This window comes from Lynx rufus, unplaced genomic scaffold (genome assembly GCF_022079265.1).
Source record: "Lynx rufus isolate CCGP_SWC_20201006 ecotype Redwood Valley unplaced genomic scaffold, mLynRuf1.p SCAF_2, whole genome shotgun sequence".
NCBI lineage: Eukaryota > Metazoa > Chordata > Mammalia > Carnivora > Felidae > Lynx > Lynx rufus.
The window spans coordinates 153,730,794-153,745,827 of NW_025814834.1; the positions used below are offsets into that span (position 1 = coordinate 153,730,794).

The window sequence follows — 15,034 nt, forward strand, 5'->3', positions numbered from 1 at the left end:
CCATAAATATCTATATTTTTTATAAATGAAAGACAGTGACTTATTTTAATCCTTTCAAACTGCCTGATAAAATATTATCAAAGTAGAACATATGGGATGGAATGTGCTACTGTCACAATTCAGAATGAGAGTTAGCTAGAGGGTCGGCTGCACAAAGAGAGCTAATGAAGCATTAGGTTAAAACTGAGTAGTTAAACCTGTCAGATGCTTTAAGTTCAGAAGAATTTTTACTTAATATCTTTCTAAGGCCAAAAAGTTATTTACTTTTTCAATTTGTTTCAGGTCAATCTTTTGTGTTAAAAAGAAAGTCCATAATTTAGAATCTGCCTCGCTAGAGTACAAATCCTCTGAACCTAGAAAATTACAAAAGACTTGATTGTAATTTGTGCACGGCATGCCCATTCTCTTACCAATAAAGCTTTCAGATGCTATTTTAGTCTGTCAGGGCCCCTCACTGACAGCTAACAGGCTTTAAAAAATTATTCACTTGAAAAACACTCAGGTCGCTTGCAATTACTTACGCTTTTTCTGTTCCATAGCTCTTATAGTCAATAGCAGCTGAAACCCCAACCACTGTGGCAGGAAACAAGTAACCAGCAACATAATAATATTTCTTCCTTGAATATTCACTTTCAAAAACTTCAACTAACATTAGGTAGAGCTGTACACCTTCTAGGCACATCCAAGCAAAAGCGGCCAAAAAGAAAAAGTGTAGTAGTCCTGCAAATATTGGACAAGCAATCTGTAAAGAAAAAGAAAAAAAAGCACAAAAGAGAACACATGAGTACAGACTACACCAAAATTACACAATATTCACTGATAGTTCTCACTGTCTTTAAAATAAACGTTAAAGAAACCACTGTTTCTTTAAAAAAAATTTTTTTTAAATAAATGGAAATGAGTTCTAAACGCCAAATTTGAAGAGTTTAATGCTTATAGAATATAAGGCCAGGTGTGCCAGAAATTTCATCACTGGAAGATATAACTATTTTTAGTGAAATTTAAGTGCAGATAAGAAAACATACCTGAATTTCTCTTCTAGAATTATCTATTATTAAATCAGAATATTTTACGTACGGATTAGTTGCTCCATAGATCTTTGGAACAGTTGTTCTAAATAAAATATATTACTTCTATTTTTTTCAATAACAGAATTTAAAAATTCACTTTAATGATGAATATCCTGGCTGTGATTCCTAATGATATTTTCCTGTCGTATGTGAAGCATTCTTAAATTCATCCCAGCGCAGATGGATAGAGGGTAAAGCATTAACTAATTATGAAGTACTGACACTGAGACCTCATGGTGATGAACAAATTGCTAGAAGATGAAGAAATGATCACTAGTCAGAATGACTCCATAAGCAAAGTGAAAATGGTAAAAATAGGATTTTTTCACGTCAGTATCCCTAGAGCTCTTCTATTCAAATCACATGTCTTAATAACAACCCAGAAAAATGCTACTGCGCCTTGATACAAGAAATGAATTAACTCACAGTAATAATACTTAATGATTGCAGCACTCTCTTTTAATTTGTTACAAATTACCCTCCAACATCATCATCGTCAACTATATTAAGTTTACAAGGTCAAATATCAATATCGACATCATGTGTGGATTCACACCTGTTATAGTAATTTTCAGAGATCCAAGGGCAATAAGCTGAAGGGGTGCTTACCATGTACTTCGTCTTGTCAATGCCTATTAGGAAAATAAATTCCGCAATGAAAAGGTTGATACAAAGGTTCTTGTGAATAGTATTGCGGTCACTCTGTAGGCCACGGAAAAAGCAGAAGGTGAAGATGCATATAGCCAGGCAAACAAGGGAAATGACAATTCCCACCCAGGTGATGACGGTAAGGAGTAATTCGTGAACTCCATCTTTGTACTGAAATAAAAACAATGAGAAACGTTAGTATTTCTGCATTGTATCAACTAAAGATAGGTAGCTTTCACTTGTGATAGCTCATCTTTAAATACTAAACTCTGTGAACATTCTTATGTATTCAAACAAGGTTCAAAACTAAAAAGGAAACTTGATCGTATAACAGAGTTCAATATTATCTCATTAACTTTTATATCCAAAGAATGACCTACGAAAGTGGAAGATTTTACATACAAAATAATGCGAGAGCCCAATTATTTCAAAATAATGACTGAGATAATTACCTACATAAACACAGAAGAATATTTATATACTATAATAAAGGATACTCAGTTATGATAAAAAAATAATTGGCATCTTAATGACTATCCTGGCTGACAAAAAATTTTAAGCTTCCATTTTCCCTTTGACTTTTTATATTTATTTATATACTAAGAGTCAAAGAACACAATAGACCTGAGAGTTTTCACGCTATATTTCTTAAAATGTTTTATCTTCTGGCTATCATTCTCTTAATCACGGAAAGGAACACGAAGAAACGTTCCAGAAGCTATCCTGACCTTTCAAAATCTGCAGTTTTGCAGTGTGCAACGTTGTTAGGAAAACTTAAAGCCAAAGTTGTAAAACGAGATTCAGACATTCCAGATGGGGAGGGTGTGTTAAATTTTAGAATCCTCAGTCTCTTTTGTAGGACCTATTTCTGCTCCTTTTTTAAATCCCTGACTGCCTCTGCCGAACACCTGCCCAAAGGAGAAAAACTCAGAACAAGTCTGTAAAGCAGATTTTGAGAAGTAACAATAAATATAGGGCCAAGACCTCCTAAAATATACGGACAGTGTAGAGACAATCAGAAATTCACACTACTTTGTTTGCTAAGTTTTAGTTCCGATAAGCACCCAAAGACGGGACTGTTACCCAAGCTGTTTTGAATCTCTGAGGTTTTTCTCTGCTACTAATTAGAAGTGCAAATACTTACTGCAATTTCCCTGTGGGCCATGAGAATTGCAAAATTGGTTAGGTGGCTGCATGCACACGTCGTACGAGTTTTATTAGTGTCAACCAGCTTGCAGCCCTGGGTAGACCAATATCCCATCATAGTTCTTTCTGAGTAGTTCCAGAAGGAGCAGTTTGCATTGAAATAATTGTCAGGCTGGGAAATAAAATGACAAGATAAAATTAGGATTTTACACTCTAAGATGGCAATAGCAATTGTTTAATATGTGTAAAAGGTAATTTAGATTAAACTTTGCATGTTTCGGACTATAAAGTTTTTCATCAGCAAAATTGTAGACTATGTTATACAAGGCAGATATCTAACTTAAAAGGGGTTTTATAGTCCGAAACACTCTAAAGTGTACTCTAAATTACCAAAGACCCATTTTCCACAATTACAATTTCCATCTTATGATTTTACATACTGATGGTACATTGGAATCATTTTTTTTTTCTTTTCTGACAAAAATAGACCCTTGAATTTGTTCTGAGAAAATTCTGTAAGGACCAAGTATTTTAAAAATCTATTTGGGGCCCATTTTTATTCTAAGTGACATGTCAGCATCGTCAAGGTTTTTAAAAGAGTGAACTAACTGCAGCAGATGTAAGAGAACAGTGCACAAATTCATTTTTCTTTGCCAATTCTGGGGATCACTTGGCTATCTGTGGGCACGTATTCACTCTGATTGTAACAGAAGCCAAAATTCTGCAGCCAATCTTCCAACACAGGATAATGATTTAACTGCCAACTTCATTCTAAGGCACAGCAGAGGAATCACCTCTCTTCAAGTCTAGATTTTTAAAAACACCACAATACTTGATCACAATTGTGTTGCATATGATCAGTAAAATCAAAAAGAAGACAAACAAACAAAAAGGTCTGCCATGCTAAAAAGGCAGAGTCCTAACAGTTAATACTAGGCTATCCTGCTGCTAAGGTAAGAGTTAATTTTCATTCTAAAACAAATTACAGTCATTTACATTTTCCTGTTGATTACTGAATTAGCTTTCATTAAGAATACACTTAAGTTCTAATAATCACTGAACCAGGCTCATTTAATTTTATGTTCACAGACTTAAATAAACTTATGTCTCTGACCTAGTCCAACATTTGAAATTCAAATGGAAAGGTCTTTTCTTTCCTCTTTGCCTTCTCCCCATTCCCTTTCTCCCTGTCCCCAGCACTTCAAGTTTTGCATTCCGTCCTCACTGGTTTTATAACCTTCTGTAACTTCATTAGCATATATAACTTACATCAATGTGTGGCAGGGTAAAAAGCACAGGATCTGTCAAGTATACTCTGCTGGATTCTTTATTAATTGAAACTGAAATGACGTGGGAATTCACTGCAATGGTGCTATTCCGACCAATAAAGTCAGCCCCCAGTTTTATGGTTGCGTTCTCTGTACTTAGAAACTGTCCCAAACTCCGGTAAATGATGAACACCAACTTCGCAAGCCCTAGGAAGGTAAAAACAGTCGTATGCCTTTACGGGAAATATGCTTACGAATGAAAAAAGATACATCCAAATAAGAATGAAAGGGAAGAATCCTTCTGGACTCTTTATTTGGATTAAATTTCTTGGGAAAGAGGAAGGCATTATTTTAAATCTGCTTTTAAATGATAAGTAGTATTGTTATATTAAGAGTTCAATATGCAGCATTTTGGGGATTAACAGGTTTAAATGAACAAAAAATCCTGTCATTTGTTAAAAGATTCTGCTCCATCTTACCGTTCCTGCTGTTCTGTTTGACAGTATTTGCAGAAAGTTGGATTGAACTGCCTGCTCCTTTGATGCCCAGAGGAAATTTAAAGTCTTGGACCTGTCCTTCTGTACTGAGCACTGCCACTTCCAGAACTGGAGGAGGCAAAAGATAAAGGGGAGGAAAAAAGGACATTCTTTAAACTACAAAGCGGCACATGATAATTGCCTGGAAAACCACTGCTTCTTTTTTTTTCTGCCTATAAAATTTTACTGTTAAATTTCAACAAAATCATAAACTAAATTACTCTAAGTTAAACCTTTATTGATAACTCTAAAACATTTCATATAATCATTTTAACTTTTTTTTCCCATGATTTTGTATCTTCTGTCATGAACTAATTCCTGACTTTTATCCTAGGAACAGCGTAAGAGTTAAAAGCACACAACTTTTAAAATTTCATTTATACCATTAAAATAAACAAAAATATTTCAAAGTGGTTTTTTTTGTTCCGTACATTAAATAACTTTTCAAGGCACATTCCATGACAATGGTAAAATAAAATATGAAGTATAAATTTGAATGCCTTTACTGCATGTATACATCTATTTTTATGTAGATGATATTTTCATACATAATAAGATTATATAGCTCAATTTTGCAATACTTGGTTTTCTCTAATTTCTGAACATAGTGAGACCAGCACAGCAGATTTATGAGAAAATGTTCTGGCATTATTTTAAACCTTCCCATTAATTCTCACTAGTAACTAATAACCTTTACATTTTTAAGTTATGTATGCCATAACTTAACAGTTATGCCCTGTATGCCAAATCTGGCCTGCCACCTCTTTTTTGTAAATAAAGTTTTATGAGAATGCATCCATGTTTGCTCATTTACCTATTGTCTATAGCTGCTCAATTTCTACAATGTCAGTTAAGTATTTGTAACTTAGACCATGTAGTTTAGTTGCTTAGGCTAACTATTCGGGCCTTTATAGTAAAAGTTTACCAACCACTGTACTTTATTCCTACATTCAAAAATTTATGGAAAGGGAACAGGCTGATATAGAACACTAAGAACATTTACCTAATCAACAAGACCAATGTTGTTTAACTTTGTTTCAAAAATATAATAGTCATAACATAAACACTGTCTACTCTAATTCCAATAAAGATTGCAATACTTTATATCAATATTCATTTAAGTTTTTATTTTTTTAATTTTTTTTTCAACGTTTATTTATTTTTTGGGACAGAGAGAGACAGAGCATGAACGGGGGAGGGGCAGAGAGAGAGGGAGACACAGAATCGGAAACAGGCTCCAGGCTCTGAGCCATCAGCCCAGAGCCCAACGCAGGGCTCGAACTCACGGACCGCGAGATCGTGACCTGGCTGAAGACGGACGCTTAACCGACTGCGCCACCCAGGCGCCCCTCATTTAAGTTTTTAAAAGAATGGAAAAGCATTATTGGTTCTACTAAAGTCAACTTTTTTATATTAATAATTAGAATATGTCATTTTACTGATGAAATGAGAGGGATTATATACAAAATTCATTAGTTTCATCCATTAGATTTTAAAAAGTAACAGATACTCTTAATAATTCAATAGAGTCCATACATTTTTCTCTGAATTTCACTCTAATGGTGTATATTCTTGCATAGCGATTTCTATACCTAGATAAATGTGTGTATGTGTTCGTACACACACACATACACACACAGAGATATGATTAATTCACCTACCCCCTTTCTTTTTACAAATATGGGCTTATACCATTACAGTTACCTTTGGATAATAATTTATTTTTTTAATCTTTCACAAATTTGTTCTGTAAAGTATATATAGACTTAGTAGTAAATATGAAATCATAACATTGGAAGATTTTTATAAGCTATCAGGCTACATGTCAAGCACCTGAACTACAAGTTTATAATCAGAGTCATACAGATTTTAGAATTCTATAAGCTGCAGAAGCTGGTTAAAAATATTTATTTTACTGACCCATGCTTAGAAATATTAAGTAGGTGGGTAGGTAGATGATCCCCTCTCTTTATATCAGATTCCATGTATGTGAAAAGGAGGTAGAAGGGGGGAAGAAGAGAGGAAAAATATACATCTAATGTATACCTCACTCCTTTTATGCTGAAAGGGACTCTCAACTATTAACTTTTCTTACAGAAGACAGAAGACAGGGTGAAAGACTGAAATCCTTTGAGTTCTCATGAAAAGTTCCAAATACAGACTTACATGTACGAAGAGTTAATTTCATTCAACAAATATTTACTTTAATTTTAGTAAAGCTTTAATTCAAGCTTTAATTCAACATATATTTACATAAGTTTAAAAATCATGTCCATAGTAAAAAATTAATAATTTGAATTTTAAAAGGATCATTAATACAGATCTTTGTAGAGAATCAATAATCAACTTTATATCAATAAATAAAATTGTATCAATAAATAAGTAAATTTAAAAATCGATAAAAGGGAAAACTTCCAAGAAACAAAAAAACTGCCTAAAATAAATGAAAAACTCTATTTATGACCATTAAAAAATAACTGATAGCTAAATGTATGCTGATTCTTAAAAAACCGCTCCAGAAAATAGAAAAAGAATACTTTTCAACTCATTGCACGAGACTTATATAATCTTGATGCATAAAACAGCACAGGGAAAGAAATCATAGAATGTTCTCACTTATTAACAGGGTGAAAAATATTTAATAAATCATACATATATTTTAAGTATAATATCCTGAACAGACTGAGTTTAACTCAAAAGGGCATTGCAAAATACATTAAAGTAATTCACCAAATTAAGAAATTAAAGATGAAAAAAATTATTAGCCAAAATAATTCAACAAACTTCAATACCCATTAAATTATTAAAAAAAAAAAACTTTACAGAAGAGTAAGAATAAAAGAAAAAAATCTTTGCCAAGATATAGGTTTTGTTATCAGATAAAGCTTATCTTTCCAAACGGACACGCAAAGATTGATGAAAAACTCAAGAAACATTCTTTTTAAAGTCAGGATGATTCCTATTAGGAGTTTTATTTATTAACATTGTACTAAAAGACCTACCTAATGCAGTAATTCAAGAAAAATGTTATAGAGCTTAAGAAAAAAGCAAAATGTTATTATTTACAGAAAATATAATTAACAGCACAGTAATTTTAAGAGAGACTCTATATATGATTGGAAGTAAAAGAATTTCGCAAGGGTGCAGTCAGCAAAATCAAATGTGATCCTGTACAACAAACAATAAACAATTACAATATGCAATTTTTAAAAAGGTACTATTTTTTAAAGTTTATTTATTTATTTTGAGGGGGGATGGGAGTGACTGAGGGAGAGGGAAGGGGAAGGGAGGGAGAGAGAGAAAGACAGAGAGAGAGAGAGAGAGAGAGAGAGAGAGAGAGAGAGAGAATCCTAAGCAGGTTCTGTCCTGTCAGTGTGGAGCCTGACATGGGGCTCAATCTGAGGAACCATGAGATCATGACCTGAGCCTAAATCAAGAGTAAGACGCTTGGGGCGCCTGGGTGGCGCAGTCGGTTAAGCGTCCGACTTCAGCCAGGTCACGATCTCGCGGTCCGTGAGTTCGAGCCCCGCGTCGGGCTCTGGGCTGATGGCTCGGAGCCTGGAGCCTGTTTCCGATTCTGTGTCTCCCTCTTTCTCTGCCTCTCCCCCGTTCATGCTCTGTCTCTCTCTGTCCCCAAAATAAATAAAAAACGTTGAAAAAAAAATTAAAAAAAAAAAAAAAAGAGTAAGATGCTTAACCAACTGAGCCACCCAGGGGTCCCAAGATACTATTTAAAATAAAAACAAACAGTGTAAGTTATCTAAGAATAAAACTGATTTTAAAAATGCAAGATATTAATGGAAAAAATGCAGAACTTTATTAGAAGAACTAACAAAAAGTGGAGAATTATACAAGGTCTTATTTGGGAGACCTCAATAAGTAAATAGATCTGTGACACTTCTTTCAAAATTAATTTACAAAATCAGCCTAATTCTAATGAAAAGTCCAGTAATATTTTCTGAGTTTGTGGAATTTGACAACTGACTTTAAAATTCACATGGAAAAGACATGCCAAGAGCAGCTACAGTAATTCCTCACAGAGCAGAATTTAAAGAACTTACCAGACATTAGCAGTATTGAAACAAAAACAAAAGGAGCAATGTATAACACACTTCTAACATGCATAGAAATGACAGATATCATTACAAACCACTGGGGGAAAAAATGAATTATGAACTAAAAGTACCGAAACAACACATTATCTATATTATCAAAAAAAAAGACAACAGAAAACAAAAACCAAATTAGTTTCTTCCCTCATATCATCAACAAAAATAATTTTCAGCTGGATTAGAACATAATTGTAAAAAAAAAAAGGCACAATTTTGTCATTTCTAAAGTATAAGATCATTTATAAAGTTACAAGTATAACTACACAGCAGGGAAAATTTTTGAGGACACCAAAAAGGAAAGTTTTTTTTTCTTAGTTCATTTATTTATTTTGAGAGAGAGACAGAGACACACAGAGAGAGAGAGAGAGCACAAGCAGAGAAGGGGCAAAGAGAGAGAATCCCAAGCAGGCTCCGGGCTGTCAGTGCAGAGCCTAACACGTGAGTTCATGACCTAAGCTGAAATCAAGAGTTGGATCCTTAACTGACCGATCCACCCAGGTGCCCCAATTAAAGTATTTCTTAAGACACAAAAAGTCCTACCCTAGAAGAACACACTGATAAATCTGACTTCATTATCCTGTAAAATAAAAGATATCATAAGCAAAGTAAAAAAGAGAAGGGATGCTAGGAATGTTTTCAAACTATATAGTCTACAAAGAATCGGTGTCCAGAATACATTAGCTACAGAAAAATAAATGTATAGGCAAAACCTGTGGACAACAAATTCACAGGAGAGAAAACTAAAATACCCAATAAAGACATTAAGTAATCTGAGAACTGCAAATTAAAACAATAATGTGGTCCATTCAAACCCATTAGAATAACACTTATGTCAATAATGAAGTGTATTTAGCAAAGAGGTTGATGAAGAACAATGGTATTAAAGGTGAGAATGTAAACTGGTAAACAATATTAGAAAGCAACTTGGCGGTATTTAATAAAGCAGATGGGCCTGCTCCATCACTCAAAAATTCTATTTCTAGGTGTGTGTCCATATATGTCTAGGAAGGCACATACATATGAGCATGAAGATATACAAAAACCTTCACGGTTTTCCTTATTATCAGCCAAAAAGCACAGGCCACTAAAATATCTATCATTGGCAGTCAAATCATTGTGGTGTATTGTTAGATTGAACGAATAAACTAGAGATGCACATATCAACGTGCATAAATATGAAAACTATAATGGCAAGGCAAAATTATACAACTACATCTACAGTGTAAAATCATTAATGTTAAAACCACAAAAAAGCAACTATTGAACGTACATACTTGGAGAGCAAAATTAGAAAAAAAATTACTAACGCCAGCAAACAAATTAAGAATGGTGGTTACACTCATCTAATCAAGAAGGAGGGGATCCAAGGGATTTATATGTTACCGATAACTAGCTCCCCCAAAATGTGAGGCGAAGATGGTGCAATGCTCAGGTGTGGCTCAGTTGGGTGACTAGAATACAGACAGTTCTGATATTCTCTTAATCTATATATTCTGTATGCTTGGAATAACATATGCCTTGTTCAACAGTTTCCTGACAGCCAGTACACTTCATTCATAGGACAGTCTCACTCACAACCAATGGTGTAGACAGGATTTTAATATATTTTTCTGTCTTTGTGGTTTCCAAATTCATTACCAAGTAGTAGCTCCAATGAGAAGAAAGGGGAAGAAAAGAGAACGTACAGGAAAAACTATGGCCGATGCCGGGAGACCAGCAACATTCTAGGTTCCGTAAGGCTGGATCCCAGGGTACAAACAACACGGTGTCGACTTTGGCAGGGCCAAAACCAAGCCTCAATGGTGACGTGGCTTGAAGGAGTATAAATCTTTGCTGTTGAGAGCTGCTGTGACTTTGGGGTTTTTGTTACTACAATATAAATAAGCCTAAATTGACAGCCATGTTGGCTGCTAAGCCCACTGGGAAAATAAATGATAGGGAATTTTATAATGGGTGGATTAGGCTGATAATACCCAAACCACCTAATCAGTCATAAGATCTCAAAGAAAGACAACCTAACATGTGCCTCTTTTGCAGGATGCAATGAAAAGGTTCTTGGAGAAAACAAATTAACAAATAAACCTGAACTCATCAAGCCTCTAGATCCAATTATTAGTACATATCAGTTATGTAAGGGGCGCCTGGGTGGCGCAGTCGGTTAAGCGTCCGACTTCAGCCAGGTCACGATCTCACGGTCCGTGAGTTCGAGCCCCGCGTCGGGCTCTGGGCTGATGGCTCAGAGCCTGGAGCCTGTTTCCGATGCTGTGTCTCCCTCTCTCTCTCTGCCCCTCCCCCGTTCATGCTCTGTATCTCTCTGTCCCAAAAATAAATAAACGTTGAAAAAAAAAAAATTATGTAAAATGATATAGTGGGAAGAAATAAGCCAAATTGAGAATGTGGGAAATTTCATAGTACAAATCATCTGCTCAATTTCTTCAAAAAAAGGAAAAAGGCTTAAAGAAAAGATGTAGGGAGAAATGACTCAAGCAATATATCAAATGTACCACAGGGACTTGTTTGTATCCTGGTCAAAACAAATTAAGCATTAACAAATTTACAAAAACCACATAAATTAGTTTTTTACTTCTTAAATGTTTCTTTATTTTTGAAAGAGAGAGCCAGGAGGGGAGGGGCAGAGAGAGAGGAGGCCGGAGGATCCGAGGTCGGCTCTGCGCTGACAGCAGAGAACCCTCTGTGGGGCTCAAACCCATGAATCATGAGATTGGGACCTAAGCCGAAATTGGATGTTTAACCAACTGAGCCAGGTGACTCCGCAAAATCAAGTAAATTTAAACATACTTTTGTTATCTTTTGAACCTGTTTATGTTAATTTTTAAAAGTATGACAATGGAACTGTGTTTTTAATGCATGGGATACATTTTAAAGTATTGAAAGTAATAATAATATGATGTTAAAATTTGCTTTAAAATACAATGGTGAGAGTAATAAGTGAAATAGGGTTAACTAGATGTCGAAGATGGGTGATTTTTTTGTCAACATGAAAAAATTCTGCTCCTCTCAAGATATTATTAAGAAAATGAAAAGAAAATCACATACTGAGGGAAAATATTCACAGTATCTATAACCAGCAAAAGACTTGAATAATAGATACATAAGGAATCTTTATAACTCATTATTAAGAAGACAAACAATCCAATTAAAAATAGGCAAAATATATGGACACTTCACAAAAAGATACATGAAATGGTCCATAAGCATGTAAGAGTTGAACAGCTATCAGTAGTAAGTAACTTAGCAATTACACAAATGCAAAACAGAACCAATATGAGATGATACTACAAGCTACTCATATGGCTAAAATCAAAAGGATTGACAATCCTAAATGTTAGTAAGGATGTGGAGTGACTGGAAGTCTCATAGCACTTAGGAGTACGAAACAGTATAAACACGTGGGAAAATGGCAGCTTTATCAGTAACAGCGGAAAAGTAGAAACAACATAAATGCCTAACAAGTGAATAAATACACAATTAGTGGTGTTTCCTTATAATGGAATACTACTCAGCAAGGAAAATGAACGACTGCATTATTGATGCTCTTACCAACACAGATGAATCTCAAAAACATTGTTCTGTGTAAAAAATGCAAGATCAAAAAGAGTACATATGGCATGATGCCGTTCAACTAAAGGTCCAGAAAAGGCAAAGCTAAATTAGTGACAGAAAAGAGACCAGCGATCACTGGGGGCTGGGGGTATGAGGAGATCTACTGCAAGAGAATCAAGGGCCCTTCTGAGGTGATGTTGGTCACATGGGTGTGCATTTGTCAAAACTCATCAACTGTACACTTAAAACCACTGCTTGTATTATATAGAAATTATACCTCCAAATTGACTTTAAAAAGCTATAATCAAATATAATTATATGAGATATAATTATACAATTTTTATGAGGTCATGTATTATAAGGGTAAATCACACAATAAAGTTAAACTAAGGATTCAAGGAGAAATCGCTAAGGAGTCAAATCAAATTGTCTTAATACCTAAGATATTGTAGCCATGCCCTAAATTTAGTTAAGAGCTTTGGGAAAGTGAGGACATAAAGGAATAATGGGCTATTTTAGTCCTCATGTCTAAAAAGAGAACAAGTCCCAGGAAAAAGGTAAATGCTTTCCTCATACTAAATCATGGATGGTATTTGCCACCAAATTGTTTGTATTTTAGAAATCAAAAGTACATGTGTACTACATTCTATAACAAACTTCACCAACAATGTCTTTTGTTATTTTTTTTAAGATTTTTTTTTTTTTTTTTAGTTTTTAAAGTAATCTCTACACCCAACATGGGGCTCGAACTCACAACCCCAAGATCAAGAGTCACATGCTCTACTGACTGAGCCAGCCAGGTGCCCTGTCTTTTTTCAGGTAAAAATTTAAAAAAAGAAAAGAAAAGAAACCAGCATGAAGTGTAATACTTTAGAACTCTTGAAAACAGGTATTAGAAAAAAAATATTCCCAGACATTTACATTTTCAGACTAGGTCTCAAGCTGCCATATAATTATCTCAGATATCTAATTAACAATGTGTCCTGTATATATGCTAAGCTGATGAAGCTGATGGGAGCACAGCATATCAGCCTGGCCCATCAAATATTTCTGCATACCTGGAAAGGGTATAAAAGGGAAATTTCAGGTGTTTTTTTTTTTTTTAATAGCCATTAGAAGATTTTGAAAACAAATGTAAGTCAAACGTGCCACTTCAAATAATACTTTCTACAATTCATCCTCTAAGATGATCAACTTTACACTTTTTTATCCTTATAGGTATATCACTGGAAAAATTTGAGAAGAACTGTTCAATGTATATCTTAGGAATCTTATTGGGCTAGCAAATAAATTACCCAAAAATAATGAAAGTTTTGGACAAAACAGAGAGGTTTATTCATTCTGTATTACTACTAAGGCTGTGGCAGAGTACCATTTTCCTTATGACCGCTATCCCAGATCATGGCAGGCCAATTTACATACTGTCGCCTCGTTTCACCTAATTTGAGGTTACTGAGTTCTTTATCATTCCCAAAGCTCAGAGTACACAAAAACATATGGTTTTAATAACACTTTATTTCTTTCTAAAAATTCAGTTATTTAAAATAAACTTAAGCCTTTGACTTTAAATGCAATTATCATAATCTGATTTATACACCTTTATTTTCTGCATTTTAAAACATGAAGTCCCACGATTTAGGCAGGTACAATTAGGCAATAAGATATGGGATCCCACATAGTTTTTTCCAGTATCTATTGCACCAATGCACTCTTTTGGTGGAAGGAATAGTCTGTGTTCCCTTTTGTTTTTTGTTTGTTTGTTTATATTTATGCTTGGGAAACTTTTTTGCTTTACTAAGATATTATAAACGTCATCTGAGTTCACCCTCTCTGAATAACCAACAATTCTAAATCATTCAAGCCTATATTAATATAATTTTACTGTACTTACTGAGTTTTTCAAATATCATCAAAAGTGAATTCCTACCTCTCACGGCCAGCATTTAAATGCTAAATTGTGCTTCGAAACTATCTGCAGCTATTTTGCAATCTATGAAGCATGTATATTCTGCATTATGGGAGATGTAGTTCGTTGACCACATTTTCACCTGAAGGCAGTTGTGTTTAGTATAAACATTTGGCTCAAATTCTGTGTGCCTAAAATATTTGACCGGGAGGATACATTCCAGAAAGTAATTTAAATTCATTAGGAACATGTTATATAAAATGGGAAAGCGTTTTCCCCAGTTCCACAGCAAGCACTTTCATTACTTACGCAATCCATATTCTGGCATTTAAGTACTCTAAACTTCTTTAATGATTTTTCAGTTGGAAAAAAAAAAACCTACATAAAACCAACTTTTAAAAGATACAGAAAGATTTTGGCTTCTGCATTAATTTTATGAAGTGTGATCAATAAATTGTAATTTGACAAAAGAGAAGTTTGGCTCTGGGAAAAAACAGATTCAGAAGGGAAGCATCATTCTCTTAAACACGTACCTTCTAAGTCAAAATTAAAGCTGACAATATATTCACTTACCTATATTTTCTGTGGGCATTGAGACCCTGGTTGGTTCTACAAGATTGTCAGCCAGGACAAAGGCGCCTTCTTCCAATGTATCGAGCAACATCGTTGCTGTGTGCGCTTGTTCAGAAGAATTCATGTGTTTCCAGGATTCCAAAGCTTCAGGTCTCAGAAGATTGTCCACTGTGTCGACAATTGCCTGCATCCATTAGAAAACTATCATTAG

The 15,034-nt window shown here is 34.5% G+C and overlaps 1 protein-coding gene across 1 annotated transcript in view; it reads right to left on the minus strand.

Moving 5' to 3' along the window:
* Positions 1 to 15,034, minus strand: part of ADGRL2 (adhesion G protein-coupled receptor L2) — a 42,491-nt gene that overhangs the window by 21,612 nt on the left and 5,845 nt on the right. The window contains exons 4-9 of the mRNA XM_047085027.1: positions 14,824 to 15,007; positions 4,612 to 4,737; positions 4,134 to 4,339; positions 2,863 to 3,036; positions 1,680 to 1,889; positions 522 to 742 (exon numbers count right to left, since the gene is read on the minus strand). Coding sequence (XP_046940983.1) covers positions 522 to 742; positions 1,680 to 1,889; positions 2,863 to 3,036; positions 4,134 to 4,339; positions 4,612 to 4,737; positions 14,824 to 15,007 — 1,121 coding nt within the window. The remainder of the gene's footprint in view (positions 1 to 521; positions 743 to 1,679; positions 1,890 to 2,862; positions 3,037 to 4,133; positions 4,340 to 4,611; positions 4,738 to 14,823; positions 15,008 to 15,034) is intronic.